Here is a 17138-nt window from a genome sequence, read left to right as displayed (position 1 = left end):
AACGTGGGCCTAATGTTCAAGTAGCTGAGTTGAGTTTGGTCCAAAGGTTGCTGAAGGAGGTGTAAAAAACGCTGTCTTTTTATCAGACCTTCCATTATATCTTGCTCCTTCCTTTGAGCACCCGTTTTCACATGCTGACTCTCATCAGTCACTTAAAGCTACCATGAAACTGCAATGTGGTTTGGACAAGAAAAAAAAATGCTCAGCTCTTCGGGATTGAGAGCTCTAAGGATCTGCAGACAAATTCTCAGGTGAACAATGGCTGCATAACCATGAGCTGCCAACACATGATGACTGTGGCTTTCATATATGGCTATGAGCAACAAAATCACGTCTCAATTTGTTTCAGTGTGAGCAAACAAATGTGCGAGAGCAAAAACTGGACTTCATTTTCATGGAGCAAACTGGCAGCTGGGGTTAAGGAGAATCCTCTGTTCTTCTAGGTATCCCAACTCATCAGTTCTTCTGGGTCTCACATCAACATACTGTGTGCCTCTTTATCGTCCAGATCTGTGTCTCACCCAAATGCATTTAGGAGAGAACTGTATATAGCTCTGCTTCTAGATAGCGTTACTTTGCTTTGAGTTTGTTATTGGTTGACTTTATGCTACAAATGCATCAATTTTAAAGCTTTTATTTTAAAAAGCTTGGGAGTTAAATAGTGTCTCGTTAAATAAACAAATTGAAAAATTGTGGTCTTAAGCTTCTGAGCGTGCTTCATCATGTGAAAATTTAGAAAGTAACTTGGTCCAGATGGAGCTACAGTCAGTCTGATGGAACATACCCTGTATGTTTTGTAGCATTTGAAGGAATTTCTGTTCCTTGTTTTGTTCAAAGCAATTCCCACATAACAAAAGTAGCGTTGTGTAGCGTTGTGCAGAATGGAGAAATGCTGCTGCCGTCTCGTGGTGTCCCCTGCAGAAGCTGCTCCAGGCTGGCCACAGGAACAGCCCTTTCAAGTCCTGCACACACACACCCCTCAGCAGAGGAAAGACAGGAGGGGCCTCCTGTATGATATTTCCCAGCAAGGTGTATTCCAGCACGCTGAAGGGATCAGGCAGAAGGCAGAGGACCACGGGCTGCTCAGGGGTTAAGTGTGGGGTCAGTGGCCCAGGATCTGAGGGCACAGGGGCAGTACAAAGGGCAAGGCAGCCTACAGAGGGGTCTGAGGGGTGGACAGCTGGGGAGGGCAGGGGGAACAGGCCAATGGGGGAAGCAATCCAAGACAGATTGGCAGTAGTTCTGCAGGGCACCATGAAGCAAGTATTCTCTTTCAGTCTAGGCAGGGAACTCTGTGATAAATCTTCCCAGGGCAAAGCCTGGAAGTTTCCCTGAGGGGGCTTTTAGGGTTCCCACAGTGTTGCCCATATTGAATAGAGGATACCAACATCTCTGGTTAGAAAACGGAAATCTTACATGGCTAAGTCTCCTTAGGATAAGTTGTTTGTTCAGTAAATATTTTTAATCTTCTTCTGGTGCACTGTGTTTCTTCCATAATGGGATGACTGTGAAAAAAAACCCTTTTTAATTTACAACATTATTAATTAGGAGGGATAAATACTTTAACGAGATACTTGATTGGTGTAGCCATTAGTAATGCCAGAGATTGTGATCCCTTTCAGGCTTTTGATTTAAAAACACTGCTATAGGCAGTGTTTTTAAAGTAGTAGTAAAATGCATGGTCTTTTCTGCAAAAGTTTGTCAAGATCAAAAAATATAACCTAAGCATTTAAAATAAACCTGTGACAGGGAAAAAAAATATCACCTTGGCAGTTGAAAACCGAACTATGGATATACAGAGTTCTTAGAAAAGAAATGCATTCGATTCCCTCAAGACTAAACTTTGTTATTTATCTACAGTGTAGGTGCTGCATACCTAGTAGTAGTTTCATCTACCCAGCAGCACATAAACTGCAACCTGATGAAGATAATTACGTGAAATCTGTACTAATTGTGTCTGTTGAGTGAGTGTACTAACTGAGTTTGGTGCATATTTTAATTCTTTTGGCCAAAAAAATTGAATAGTGATAGAAATAACTCAGCTTCAGTTACTGAAGTAAAATTGTTACTTTTGTAATAAAATGAATGGTGGTTTTGATGACACACACAATCTGAAAAGACAGATGATTCAGAATGGGGAGATCCAAAATTTTTAGAAAATAAATTACTAAATACTTAAGAAGTCATTAAAAAAACAGATTTGCTTTTATCCTGTTTATTAGATACAGGCAGGAAATGTGCTAGAAGCAGGAAGGAAAGGACCTAGACATTATTTCCTGTAAATATAGGAAGGAAAATATGACACTTAAGTTGAATACATACAATCTCTGGTCCTTTCTTGACCACATCTTATAGTAGAAACAAGATTTTAAAATAATTTTTATTTCTTAACCAGTAACAGATAAATTTACTTTTGGGCCTGCTCTTGGGAGTTTAAATGTCCATAACACTATAGTTCACCCAGGTACCAAAGACAGTGATTTTGTGCCAGCAAGAGATAGCTGCTATCCAAAAACTTTTAAAACCTTCAAAAATGAGCCATTGAAAGCTTCAAGTATCTGCTGACTTAAAGAAGTAAAACATTACATTTATATTTGAAAGTAATAATAAAAATTGGAAATGTTTGATGTTGTTCTGCTGGTTATACTGTAAGGTTTAAATGCTTGACAGATCAAATGGTGAAAATGATGTCATGCAGAAGGGCTGCATTGTGATGTTAGCTGCTAGCTGAGAGAAGGGTGTTGAGTAGGGCACTGTTTGGTTCTTCTTTGATTGTTTTATGGTAGGATGATTGTCACAGCTCCCCACATGGAGAGAGTGAATTTTGAAATGAGAGATGCCATGATAATGCTGTATGCTTGATGTGAGAGAGTGAAAACATGTGGGCAAGCTTCCATATTTCTCCACTGCTCCCTAGTATTTTGAAGTGTGGGGAAAAGCCATGCTATGAAAAGCCATTGTCCACAAAGGAGGCGATGGAGTCCTAGAACTTTATTTGAATAGAGGGAGAGAGTCCACTGGAGCATATCCCGTGGATTTTCTCTCCAGGTTTTGGAGGATGCAGGCTCCTTTTATCTGAAACTCCTGACCACATGTTGCCCTCTTCTTTCCCCATTGGCTGAGGTACTTGGAAGGCTCAGACTTCCCATATTGCCGTAATACAAATTCCCCCTTGAAGATGTATTGTCATTTTCCACTAAAGTTTGGAAGCTCAGGCTGTCTGGATTCTGTGGATCCATCAGAAATTCAGGCTGTCTGGGTCCTGCAATAGACTTGCGCAGACCCATTTCTCCTGCTACCCTCATGTGCAGAAGTTCAAACTGTCTGGATTTTGTAACAAACTTGCACAGCTTGATGTTCATAGAGACATTAAGACTCATTTCTCCTAAAGATCCCTGCAGTCATTCTTCCAGAACCTGATTTATTCTTTCAGACCTAGTTGTTCCTGAAGACATTAGAACACATTTTTCCTCTGCAGAAGTCAGTGCTAGAGTTTTGCAGATTTTCCTTCCTTCTTGGAGAGTACAATCAGACAACGATATTCATTCACGTGGGCCTCAGGTTAATTATAATACTTGAAAGGATAACAGAAAAACTGCAAAATTTATAACTGAGGAAAGTGGTAAGTTCCTGCTTCCAGTGAGGTCCACTGGAGTCTCTTATAAAAATGTTGAGACCTTAGGAGGATGTCTAAGCTGTCACATGGTTTGTATTCCCTGTGACATGCACAACAAATTCACCACAGTATCTTCTGTAGAGTTCAGGAGTCTGTGGCTGGTACTCTGATCTTCTGGAAAAAATCCAGGTTTTATTGCCTAAACATCATAAATGTCTTTTGAAAAGGGATAGTGTCGATATGGGTTTGATTTTTTTTTTTTTTTTTTTTTTTTTCCCCAATAAAGTACCAAGGGCTTTCTGACTGGTTTAAGAGGACCTTGTTAAAAGAAATTTAAAAGATGGCTGAGACTAATCCCAGATACAAAACACTAGGAGAACAATGTGTATGTGGTGTATGAGATGCATGGGACAAATGGAGGTTACAGTCATTGAAATAAATGCATTTCTTTTAAATTCCTCATTCCAGTCTACGTGATGTTTAATGAAATGTTGGAGTACTATATCCCATAACCAGATAACATTAATAGGAATTATTCGTAATACCTCATTACACATCTTAATAGTATAATATTTTACTCAATTTATTGCAAAAACAATGCACCAGCAAAGTAGGAAGTTTCAATTATTTACTTTGGAAACTGTGTAATACTGTAAAACAGATGTATGTTACTTTACTCAGAAGTGTGCTTACCATACAAAGTAATCCTTCCCAAACATCAGGCAGCAGTCTGTCACTGCTTTAAATTAAAATACATAAAGGAATAACAAATACAGTAATATCTACAAGTACTGGGGAATCGAAACACATGTGCTTCTCTCCAAGTTATATGAAAATGTGAGAAGAGAGTAAGTTACATAACAGCTGCTATAATTCAGAGTAAAGGAAAAGTCTCCTCAGGAGTGGTGTTAATGTCTGCAACAGTAAAACCAAGCTTAAAGACAATCTGGTTGAGTACCAAATCCCATCTTCAATTGTCTTTCTCAGCAGCATGGGTTCTGACCTCTTTTCCAAATAGGACAACTTGAAAAATGCATACATGCATAGTTGATTTTAAAATTGAAAACATGGTGTTTTCTCAGGAAAAAATAGAGACCTTAAAGAGTAAATGGGATAAAAGGATCTATCCAGTCTTGCATGTTACAGCCAGGCATGCTGAATATTCCTTTGGGAGTATTTGTCCTCCTTCTTTCACCTCAGCAATAATAAACCAAAAGTAACAACTACTGGAACACACTGAACCTGGAAACACATTAATAAGAAAAAATGTTTGCTTGAACAACTCTGCGTTGGCTTTGCATGTTTTCTTGTAATGTCTCTGCAGTGGATAAGATGCCCTGAGCAGAGGGTCAAGACACAAGGGTAGGAATAGACGCTTTTGAGGGGATGCAGCTGATTTGCAGTATCTTCAGTTTGGAAAAGCACACTTAAGATATTTGATCTTTAGGTGGAAGGTGGATTAAGCTTTACACTTACCTGTAATCATGCATTTCTAAAATTGTTGATTTAGCTTTTAATGCAATTAAAAAGTGGGAATAATAACAGTCATGGGGAGATGAAGAGAAGAAAAACCCCATCATTTCTCTCTGTTTTGTTTAGTTTTATTTTTTTCAAATGTGAACTGTGCTGCTAAGTGTATGCTCTAGGTACCTTTAACAGATATTACCTCTAAATATTTTATAAAGGACATTGCAGATTGTCTTCCTACTGCATGGTACTTAGTGTGCTTGTTTTTCAATAACTGATTTTTGGTGAAGAGGAAAAAAGCCAGCCATGGAAGTGATTCTCTGTGAGAAGCTGCTAGCAACTTCTTCCCTACCTGGCGGGACCAGTTGCTGGCTGCCTCTTAGAATTGGCGTACTGCTAAGGCAATTAGAAAAACTGGAAACTCCTCTCTGATAATGTATTTAAGAACAAAAAATCTGTGAGAAGCTCTCTTGCTCCCTGCTCTCTACGGAGAAGTGGAGGGGCTGGCTGGGCCACCCTTCCCAGTGGGGGCCACTTTGGGTTTTACCCACAGTTCTGAGGGCCAGCCTGGCAGTATTAATTACTAATATTAATTACAGAGACAGCATGATCGAGTGTGTCTTGAAAAATCAAAAAAGGTTTTAATAATGAAGGAAAATAATACAAAAAACAAAAACAAAGTTGAACACGGTACAGAGACAAGTCTCCTACTTGCTACAACACCTTGAAAAGCATGGAGCCTCCTTGTTGTCTCTCTTTAGTACTTAACAGCTTAGGTGGTCTTTTTGGCCCTTGGCCCAATGACAAAAGCAGTGGTAGCACCTTTTCTTTTTTCAGCATCCCCCATGAAGAAAGGTGTTTGTAGTATATTTTTTCTCAGTTGCATTTATAATGTGTCTCTTGTTTTCTTTTTCTTCTCAAGAAAAAGACTGATTAATTTTTTTTCCAACCATGATAAGATTTTTTTAAGAGTGCTAGTATAATAACAATACTGCTTTGGTATTTTTTTTCTCTGTAGGAATATAAAAGGAAGATAGAGTTTATCCAGTTTGATTCCACCTTTTATATAAGTAAAGGAAAGTATAGATGACTTACTCAAATGTAGGTCTAATACATGAAGCTGAATACCCTTTATATGCAAGGAAATAGATAAGCAAACTTCTGCTGTTACTGAAATAAGTTGTTATTATTCCTTATTAAGTATTTTTTTAGTTATGGTTTTTCAGATTTTGACTAATTATCTGTCTTGGTTTGGGAAGACAGATACCTGCCAGGGAAAACTAGAGTTTTCCTTGGAATGGAGAATGTAAACCCCCTCCCTCCAAATTATTATAATTTTGCAATTAAGGGCTTTCAGGCAAAGATTTGAGAATAGGAATAACAGTTCTTTACTAGGAATATTAAGAATAAAAATGTAGTAGTACAAAAACCAACCAACCGAACAAAAAACTCCGAGCAAACAATCCTAGAAACCCTGACAGAGTCAGAAACACAACCTGACACCCTGTTGGTCAGGGTGTTGGAAGTAGTTCAAAGTAAGTCCTCCTGGAGTGGCAGATGTGATTCTGTTGGAGCAGAGCTGGTCCTGTAGAAAAGGGTCCTGTGATGGCGAGATGGGTCCAGTCTTTTTGCAGGAGTCCAATGGAAAACCAGGATACCTGGTGTTCCTGGGCTCAGTTTTTATCTAGGTAGGAGAGGTTGGCACCCTACACTGCATGGAGCATCTCCCAATGGGCTGATTTAATGTTTTCAGCCATGTGATGACCCCCAATTGCCCATTACAGGAACATATCCCCCTGGAGGGAGGATGGTTTGTGGAAAAGATAACAAACGTTTCCCTATCCCATTTTAACAGCTCCACATTAACAGAAGGCGCCCATCCACTCCCCCCTGGAGTTATGAGGAATGGGGTATTCAAGAAATAAAACATCTCCCTAACTGGTTTCAACAGATGGAAAAATAGAATAAACATTTTTTTGGTTACATAACACAAGACATTATCCTACACTAAAGTTTTGTTTGTAGAATGCAGCTACCACTCAGAGTAAGCTTATTCTTTAACAGTACTAGTTACATCCACTGAGAATTGAAAACTACATGATCTTCAAAATTGAGTTTTAAACTTGACACTGTAAAAATGCTTTCACATTTAAATGTAATGAAAAATGCTGCAAGCTTTTCTTCATAATTTATGTGATTAAAAATTCTAATTGCAATGATGCCATTGACAACCATTTGAGATTTATCAAATTCTCAGTCTGGTTAATGTGTTTTATGAATGACATTTAATATAATTTGTGATGTGCAGTATGTAAAGGCAAAGGCTTTATGCAAGTTTTTTACCATTAGGAAGACATTTTTTTCAGACTTGTGATCACATGACTGTAGAAGCCCAGAAGAAAAGGGGGTAATATGCATGGCTCAAATACCAATAGTCAGATGAATGAAGAGCCAATCAAGGATTGTTGGTAAGAGCAAGCTGTGAAAAGAACAGGATGTAGCTGCTGAAGGGGGCCATACAGAGGTAGGCCATCTCTGGGACAAATGTCCCTGTCCTGGAGATAAGCGCAACACAGTAAGGCACAAGAATGAGCTTGAGGAGTGGGTTTGGTCTGTTGACCTAAGGTCGACTCAGTAGGGGAGGATAAAGATCACCAAGGACCCTTGAAGCCCTCCAAACTCTTTCCAAAAAAGTCTAGAAGAACAAGCTGCACTTGATAACTACTTTGCACAGAAAGTGAGAAATTTAGCTCCACGGTAGGGGGAAAGCTTAACTATCAAATGGGACCCTGGACACCCCATCAGTTGAATCAGCACTGGAGCCAGGAGTGGTGATCTTTCAATTCTACATTTCTTTCTTTTTCCCTCTCCCTCTCTTTAAACTCTCCCTCTCTCTCTTTTCTTTCACCCTACTTCTTACTCAAAATCCACCTCTATGTATTTATACTAGGAGATAAGGGACTAACATAATGATTTCCATGCCAAGCGTGTAATTCACTAATAGATCTTTGTAAGATTTTGAAGACCCTCTGAGTTTTTCTGTTCCTTTTCAGCCATGAGCGTCTGTGCATTTATTCCCTTCCCTTTTTGGTGCGGGGTGTCACAATGAGTAGTTGGTAAGACTTGCATGTTGCTGATATAGATTGTGGATATTATTATAATAGCACATCTCTAAAGTTGATATTATCTATTTGACTTATATAGAAACTACTTTTTTATGCTGAGATTTATGCTGGATTAAATTGGGAATAGTTACTGGGCTGTTTTTAGGAGGTTAGCACTGATCCATACTTGCTTCCAGCACTGAGTTAACAATTAATATGGGCTAGCTTTCCTCAAACTTTCCTCATCTAAAATTAGGAGCAAATGAAAGACAATTTTTTTTTTTCTTAATAGTACCAAGATTATCATCTGAGCTTGTATTTCACAGAATGAGGCATAGCAAAATTTTTCCTTTATGTTTTTAATGGCCAAAACCTGAGGGACTCTGAGAGATTGCTTCATTTGGAGTCTTTCTAGATTGGCATAATATTGAGCATGCATTAAATTGTACATACTAAGTTAAAAACCAGAAAAGCTTATAATATCCAACTCCATCTTTCCTGCCTGGTCTATCAGGCTCCTCTGAGACATAATGCAGCTCTCTGTTCTGGCTTTGAGCCATGTAGAGATTTGCCTCTGTAACAGGAATCCCCTTGGAAAGAAGACTTTCCTAGGCAGAAGTGCTAAAATAAAAAAGGGAGGGGGTAATTAAACCATCAGCATTAATCACTTTTTTTTTGCCAACATAAGAAATTTTTATACTCATGCTATGATCATTTCCATGCTCATGCTAGCTGCCAGAGGAATATTTTGTAGGGATAGAACAAATAAATGGAGTTGTAATAAAAAAACTACTGGGTTTCTTTTTCTGCTAGGTTTTTTCATGTCTACTACTGCAGATTAAAAGATCCCTGAACAAGCAAGGAGTGTGTAACAAAATTCTAGTTGGAAAGATATGGTCTAGAAAATGAATTTATGAAAAAGAGAGGAAGGAATGAAAATAATTTCAGTAAATCAATTTAGTGACCTGGTTGATGATGTCAGCCACACGCTATTCGTGCTGGGTAAGCATTTGCATGCAACAGCGAGTGCCATCAAAATTGGCATATCACAGAACTGGACTCTGACAAAGTAGCAGAGTATGAATTAACTTTTCAAAATTTTAAGGTGGCTCATACCACTAGCATAACAGCAAGTCTGCTATGAGATGACTTTGTTGTGACTCACTTTCTCCAAGCAGAAGCAGCATGGTATTAAGGAATCTGTTTGAAATGACACAGAGGAATATAGAGTAAGAGAGAGCAAAAGGGAATACTTTTCTTTTTAATTGAGGCATTACCTCATAAAAGAATTATATCCTATTTTTTTATATGTATCACTTAAATTGGGGTTAAAATTAAATGCCAATATGTGTTATTTGCCTTAGCATAAATTTCTTTGGTTAATAGTAATTAATCTTGCTACGAATACTGACTCCAGTATAGATGAAGGAAACATTTCTCTTTGGCAACAGTAATAATTACGCAATGGGATCCATAGTTACTGGCAGAGCAATTACAAAGTATATGTTTTTATATATTATTCTATATTACCCATTGCTGTGTCTAACTACTGTAGATTTTTGTCTAAAAAACATGTCCATTTAAGAAGAACTATAAAGGAGACTCCATAGAAACCTTCAAAGTAGCACAACAGACATATGTGGCGTTGCTCTGCTCTGAACAAGGCATTGTCAAGGGTGCCAACCCAGTGCCCACTGTGTACTCTGCTGGCATACAGCATCCTTTTATTAAGAAGCAGAGTTCTTTTCTGTATATACTTATTTAAAGACCTATGGCACCTTCTGGGGTAACAGGATCTTACCTGGTACTAGATATCTACCTTTACTTGGTACTAAATACTTAATTTGTCTGACCAAGAGCACTTTGTGCTGTGCTTCAGAACTGGAAAGAGTTCTCTTCAGTCTAACGAAGTTCTGCATTTCTTGATAAGAGAAACGCACAGAACAAAAGCATGTTCTGTGAGCTTAATGGAAGTTTTTAAAGGAAAGGCCCTTTTAAACCTTAGCTATTATAGTTAAATATGGGGGGTATCCTGTTTATCAAAGGACCTTCTTTGTAGACTCTGAAGTTGAGGACCATGTGTAGTGCAGGCAGCTGGGTGTGCAGCTGCAGGTTGAGCTCAGGCTGTCAGGAGCCTGAGACTAGAGGCAGTGAACCAGTTGACCCTTTGTGTAACAAAGAGCCCAGGGGACCTGTGGCTCTGGGCAGGTGACACTCAGGGGGACTCTCAGAAACAAGGAAGAAGCCAATGGCCCTGGCCCCAGACTTTTGAGTGCTTAGACAGTGAGGGTATAAAACCTCAGCATTTCCTTTTCTCCTTGTCCTGGGTTGTAGTATAGGATGTATTCTATCACCATCTTCATGAACTGATGAATCCAATTGTTTGAGCAGGGTTCTTCCCAAACCCCCCTCCCTCTGGGGTGCCTTCAGTTAATGGCCCATCAATGCCTTGCCCATGACTCATAGATAACTCCCTCCGGGAGTTCTCTCTCTTTAATGGGCCATCAAGGACCTCCTGGATGACTCATCATCCCATTGCGAGACGCTCCGCCCACGGGGAGGAGCCAAGCATTCTCACCTGGATATAAGCTGGGATTTGGGACAGTAGAAGCAGCTCTCACTCACTGGATTCCCAGAGGACCAGAGTTCCCAGACCTTTCTATGGGATCACTGCCTCAGGAAGACCACCTCACCTGGACTGCTTCCATCACCCTGCTCAGATTGTATTCTGACTCTGGCAGTGGTCTTTCTGTATTATTGCATTAATTTTATTTTACCTTTTTTACCTTTTCTTCTCATTAAATTGTATTTCTGACTTGGAGCCTCTCTCTTGTTTGACCTTCAAGCCACTACACTCCTCCTTGGAGGCACCCAGCTCGATCTGTTGTTTGTTGCAACACAGTTAAATTATTTTAAGGACCTCTGAGACTCTGCTATGGGAAACCTGGTGTTGAGCTGGTAGGGAAACCACGTTCCGACCATGTCACATTTAAACCGGGGGGCAGAGGAGGTGGGGCAGGTGGGTGATTGGCCCCAGGTTAACACAGGACAGGGCCAGGAGAGAGGACAGAGGGACAGGGGAGGGGAAAACCTGGGGTAAAAACCAAAATAAACCAGACACTGGGAGGGTAACAGGAGCAAACCACAACTTATCAAAAACCTATCGCCACAGGCCTTAGTCCCAGCTCAGGTGGTGCAGGTATGGCTTCCACTGTGGCTCTTGGATGGTCAGACAGGAAACTTAAACACTTGCACTGAGTTTACATGAGAAGGAGACTTGCTGGGTCTGATGTCCTTCTTCAAGTGGTACTGACTTTGATGGGGAAACTTCCTTGGAAGTTCCTGGCTCTCCAAGAAGGAGAAATGTTCAGATTACTTAATTATTTCCAGCAGAGCCAAGAGGTAAAATATATCACTAAGAAACTAAGATTTATAAAAACGTGCTATAAAGTAAACTGTTCTGTCAGGCAGAAAAATAGTCCACTAACTACGCTAGTGGACGTTGATTTTGCTCAGTGTTGAATTAATTTTTACAAGGATTGTGTGTGTCAATGCTCTCTATTGAATCAAGAGGTGTATAATAATGAGTTTTTCTTCCATGTAAACTTAGGAAAGCAACTTAATTTCTGTGTCTCTCAGAAACAGCTCTTAAGAGTAAATCATTGTCACAGCTGCCTTGTTCAAACTGACCCTGGAATGTTTGGAGACTTTTTTGCCACATTTTTTTGTTGTTCTGCAATTTTTTTTCACAAAGGTTATCCAGTAGGTGAAAGGATTAAGAGCATTATTTTTATTTCCATAATGGTGAAGGGGAAATTTTTGTAGCTTTGAAAGGAAAATGTAAATATTTTACAGAATGGAATACTATTAGCATCTGTATTTTAGTCATTAAGTTGTTTTTTAATAACTTCAAATCTTCTAGCGTGACATTTTTGTTTAGTTGAGTTGCGTATTAAGTGGTTTCATAATTAGCCATTTTTCTTTGTCATGGCCTAATACGGTAGAACTCATTATGTTGTTCATCTTTTGGCTTTTTCAGGTATGAATACAAGCAAGAGCGAGACAGTGAAAGAGCACCCATTAAAACCTTCTAGAAGATCTATGCCATGCCTCGCCCAGAGCCAAACACATCCTCAGAGCCTGAGCAAGCACTCATCATTTCTGCAGCCAAACCGTGTGCAGCCACAGCCCCAGCCTCAGCCTTTAAGTGCAGGGACATCAGCAGCTGCAGTGGATGTAGTGTCAGAACGAGGTAGGAGGTTCTTCTCTCTCAGGAGTTCATTGCAGCACTGATAAACTCTGATTTATTTAGATATCTACAGTTTGTTGAAGAAATGTTTTTTGCACAAAGCATCTACACATACCATAATAACAGGTTCTTGAGTGGAACTTTATAGTGCTTGAAGTGAGTTTTAAACTAATTTTTTTTTTTTTTTTTTATGATGACAGGTGATAAGACAAGAAAGTCTTGCTAATTTATGCTGGAGAAAAGTATGAAGGTTTCTGTTGTCTGTCCTAGAGAAAGAAAGAATAGATATTAGGTTTTTGGCAAAAAAGTCTTTATATATGAACATGTAGGAGAAGATACGTTCATTCATGAGCAGTAGAATCAGGGAAGAGTGGTATGGAAAGAATGAGAACAAACGGAGAAAATCTCTACAAATTTTAGCTTGTGTGGAATAAGGAACTACTTTTATTTTAGGATCTCTAATTTAACAGATGTACATGCCTTGTCAGAAAAACTAGTCTAGTTGGAATCCCAATCACTGTATGTCACCTGTTGCCAACTATTGCCATCCTCTATTGCCAGATGTGTGTGAACCTTTGTAGAATAAATTAACTCATCTGGTAGTAGATTTTGATAAGTGTTTCCTTAATCTTGATAGGCACTAGGCACTAATTATTGTTCTAGTGATTATTTGAGTTAAATTTCTCTCAGGAGCAGACTGAAAGTCTTCATTAAATTTATCTTGCTCTTTTTTCTATTGATAGAAAGTGCTCTTCAAAATTTTAGTCCAAAGTTTTTTGTTTGAATTACTGACACCTTTAAAAAGTTTTTTTTTACAGTAAAGATTTCTTTAACTTATAAAATACATGTGAATGCTGATACAGATACTGCATTTATTCCAGCTAAAGTGATGGAGACTTTGGAAAACAACTTGTTTAAGCTGTCTAATACGGAATATTGTGATCCATTCTTAGGTAAGTTGTTGTCTGAAATGAAGTAATGATAAATTAATGGTTCTTTGATTATACTCACAGTATTTAAGTGTGGAAAGGCCATACTTACCCTGAACTTCCATTTTTTTTGAAAGAGAGGACTAAGTGTGACTAAAGAAATGTGTGCTATCATAGATTTCCTGATACTGTCTCACCTTTTAGCCTAATAGTAGGGACTAAAGACAGAGAAGTGTTATACATTCAGTGTATCCTTTTCCAATAACAGTCCTTCATAAAGCAATAATTTTGAACAATGTACTTGAAATTCCTTTGAAGTTATTATTCACTTATTTTTCCCATATAGTCATGTCATTCACTATTATCCTGGTTGCAGTTCTACTGCTGTTTTTGGTTTTAGATATTTTTGTATGTTTGCTTTAGACATTTACATATAAAAAGCATTACAATTTGGAAAGTAAAAAAAAAAAAAAAAAGTAACGCAGAAAATATTTGTACTGCTTTACTATCATTTTGATATTGTAATCAAGTGAGAGTAAGTAGGAAAGAAGTTATTGTTAGAAGAATCCCATCCTTGTAACTGCAAATTGAACCTGTAAATACACACAAGTAATTTACAAGTTCCAAGATGAAGTAGTTTTGAAATTCCCAGGCCATCTGTTTTACCCATACAGACACAAAGATATTGCTGCACCTTGCACAACTACTATGAAAGATATTTTTGCTCACAGTTGATGAAGCATCAAGCTAGAAATCATGTCTTCATGCTGAATAAAAGATACCTGCTTTCAGAAAGCTGGATCTGCTCACCTCTCACATGATTTAGCATTGACTTTTCTTGATGCCTAAAACATATCATAGATAAAAGGCTTCTCAAGGTTTCCTGAATGGGTAACTACTGGAAATAGTGAACTTAATACTTCTTCAAAACCAGATATTCCAAAATCATGGCACAGACCAAAAATTTGGCATGAAAATTATATAAGGAAATCGTGTTCCAGTTAAAGCTGCTGCACTTTCCTAGTGTGATTGGTTGGCAAGCATGGATACTAGATTTTTCTGTTATAATTCCCTTTTTTTTTTTTTTTTTTTTTTTTTTTGTTATATATATCCTACTGTATTTTTCACTGAATGGCTTACACATACACATGGTGATATTGTTGTGTTTTTATACATGTCAGCAGTAATTCTTTCTTATAGTTAATGAATGATGCTGTTCTGTGTTCACATTGCTTAGTTTTAACCTAAAAAGATACATGCAGGGCTCAGTAACTGAGGAAAAGATAGATCGATTCTTTTCAGTTCAATATTGTATTAAACTTCGATATGGATGCTTCTTCTCTTCTGACTACAGCTGTGCTTGTAGAAGAAAAAAATATTTAAATAGTTGCCCTTTACTAACTTGATTAATGAATTTCCCATGTCGAGTCTATCCCAAATTACCTAAGTGAAATCTGTGAAGTTATTCTGTATTTATAGAAATGTAACTGATTGGGTTATTCAGTTACAAGCAAGAAAGAAAATAGTATTTAAAAATAAATCCTAGAGTTCAGTAGTAAGAATTGCCTTATTTTTATATCAGCATTATCTGTTAGAGTCATGAAGAGAAATGAGGGATAGTTAAAAAGTGCAGGTAACAAAATGGCCTGTGTACCTTCAAAATACAGTTTGTTGGTGCTTTAGTATTGTGTTTCAGTGTTTGTGTGGGTAAGAATTTGTCTAGAAGTCCAAATTTTTCAATTTTATCCTGAATCTGGATGTAGGTGGGGAGGGGAAGAAAAAAAAAAAAAAAAAACAAACCAAAAACATGAAAAAGGAATATTGCAGCTTCAACTTTGACCACCAGATAGGTTAAAACAATGCTTTTGTACGTAGTCTGGCAGTTTCATGGAGTTTGAAAAGTAGGCTTATTAATGGGTATCATCATCTTAGTAAACATTTTCAAACTGTTCTCCTGAGAACATGAAAGAAAGCTGAATTAAGTGAATGTGGTAAATTTTTAATTAGGCAGTGTTGCAGAAATGTAGGCCAAATCACTTTCTCCTCTTCCTGAGTTGTTTGTTGACAAAATTATCTTGTGTGAAGGAGATTAACCCGGCAGTTGACTATAGATGAGGCCATAAATCTGTTGGACAACTTTAGTTAATGATGTTAATGGATTTATGAAGTAAAAAGATAATGTATATTACACCTTTGTTAATTATACAGATAAATGGGATCAAGGGCATTATGGATTTGTGTTATTTTTCCTCTCAGTTTTAGGTATTAAGTAGAGTTTGTAGTATGAGGAATTGATGCATTCTACCAAAGTGATTGGCACTGAGCTTCTGTAACATAATAACTTTGAACTTTGAATTTTCAGCATACTGGAATGCCCCTCTTCCTGACTCGCTCCCACCTCTGGTGGGAGACACAGAAGGTGGAGGTTACTGGGTTGAAATAAGAACAAAAGTAATACTCTATAGCAAGTAAAACATCACTAACTACTTTATTCTTTTTACAATTCTGGTTTTTTCCCTAACTTCAATTAGTTATGAGGATTTGTGTGTAACAACTCATCTTTCTTAGAAGGACATTAAATCCTTCCTAGCTAATTAACAATTTTGCTGTGACAGATACCTTGTATTCTGAAGGTATCCTGAATCCAATTACTACAAAGTTTATGAATAAAAAGCTCCATATTTATGTGCCATTGCTGCAATACAGTGAAGTGACAAATGAAGAGATGAATGAAAACTAACAATCCAACAAAGAATCATAATAACTGCATGATAAAAGCTTTTTTGTAGTGCTCAATTATAGAAGTGTTTATAAGTCAATTCTGTAGGTTATGATAAATTGAAATGGATATATATATATATATATGTATAACCAGTGCAATGCATACAACGTTTACATAAAAAGAGGAACTGAAAGTTCACAGAAGAGATGATTCAAGAAAACCAGGTTCAGTTTCTGCTTCAACAGAAATGTGATGTTTCCATTATGCTTTCTTGAATAATTTTTACACATGTTCGTGGTCAGTGCCTGCATAGATAAGGGCTGTGACATCTGTTGTGATTGTGCAGTGAGGTGGCTGAAAAGCTGCATTAGAACTGTTCGTCCTGTACCCAGAGCTGTCCAGCTCCCATATTAGAACTGATTCACGCCTGCAGAGCTGGCAGTGTGGATGGAGAATCTATGTAATCTATTCAGTACTCACTGGAACATAATAAGGATTAGTCTTTGGACTTAGTATTGCAGTTCAAAATATTGATGTGCTTTAGGTATTTAATCTGCTTCTACCAGTTCTGTACACCATCTGAATTTCTCTAAAAAGCAATAATATATGATTGGCTCCCTTTCTAAAAAATGAGAAATATTCTGTGTAACAGTTACCACTGTCTGAAAGTTCATAAGAAATTGTACATTAAGAAAAGTCTGCGTTTGTCTGTTATGGTAGTTTTTTATGTTTAAATATACATACACAGGTAGATGAAAACCTTTCTATGTTATCTGTATAATGTAGTATGCCAGGTACACAACAAAATACAATAATACCTAAACCTACCACAGTGTCATTTATCTAGGTGTCTAGTGATGTTCTTCTCCACATTACTTGCCTTTTTGTAGGATTCAAATTCGGACAAAAGGGGATTATTTACCTAACCAATAATCTCTTTCTTGCTAAAGCTTTGCAAATCCTATCCTTAAATGCATAAAAGCTCAAAGGATTGAGTAAAGACTCATCATATTAACGTTTGTGAAGCAGACACTATTTAGAAATATTTATA

The 17138-nt window shown here is 37.7% G+C and overlaps 1 protein-coding gene and 1 long non-coding RNA gene across 2 annotated transcripts in view; one reads left to right on the top strand and one right to left on the bottom strand.

The window, feature by feature from the left end:
• Positions 1-17138, bottom strand: part of LOC136362165 (uncharacterized) — a 123499-nt gene that overhangs the window by 57934 nt on the left and 48427 nt on the right. The window lies entirely within an intron of this gene.
• The window catches only part of ANO3 (anoctamin 3), a 79206-nt gene continuing 74190 nt past the window's right edge, over positions 12123-17138 (top strand). The window contains exons 1-2 of the mRNA XM_066320469.1: positions 12123-12439; positions 13318-13389. Of these exons, the coding sequence (XP_066176566.1) occupies positions 12229-12439; positions 13318-13389 (283 nt within the window). The 5' untranslated portion in view covers positions 12123-12228. The remainder of the gene's footprint in view (positions 12440-13317; positions 13390-17138) is intronic.

The sequence above is a fragment of the Sylvia atricapilla genome, chromosome 6 (genome assembly GCF_009819655.1).
Source record: "Sylvia atricapilla isolate bSylAtr1 chromosome 6, bSylAtr1.pri, whole genome shotgun sequence".
Taxonomy (NCBI): domain Eukaryota; kingdom Metazoa; phylum Chordata; class Aves; order Passeriformes; family Sylviidae; genus Sylvia; species Sylvia atricapilla.
This window is presented reverse-complemented; position numbering and strand designations above follow the sequence as displayed.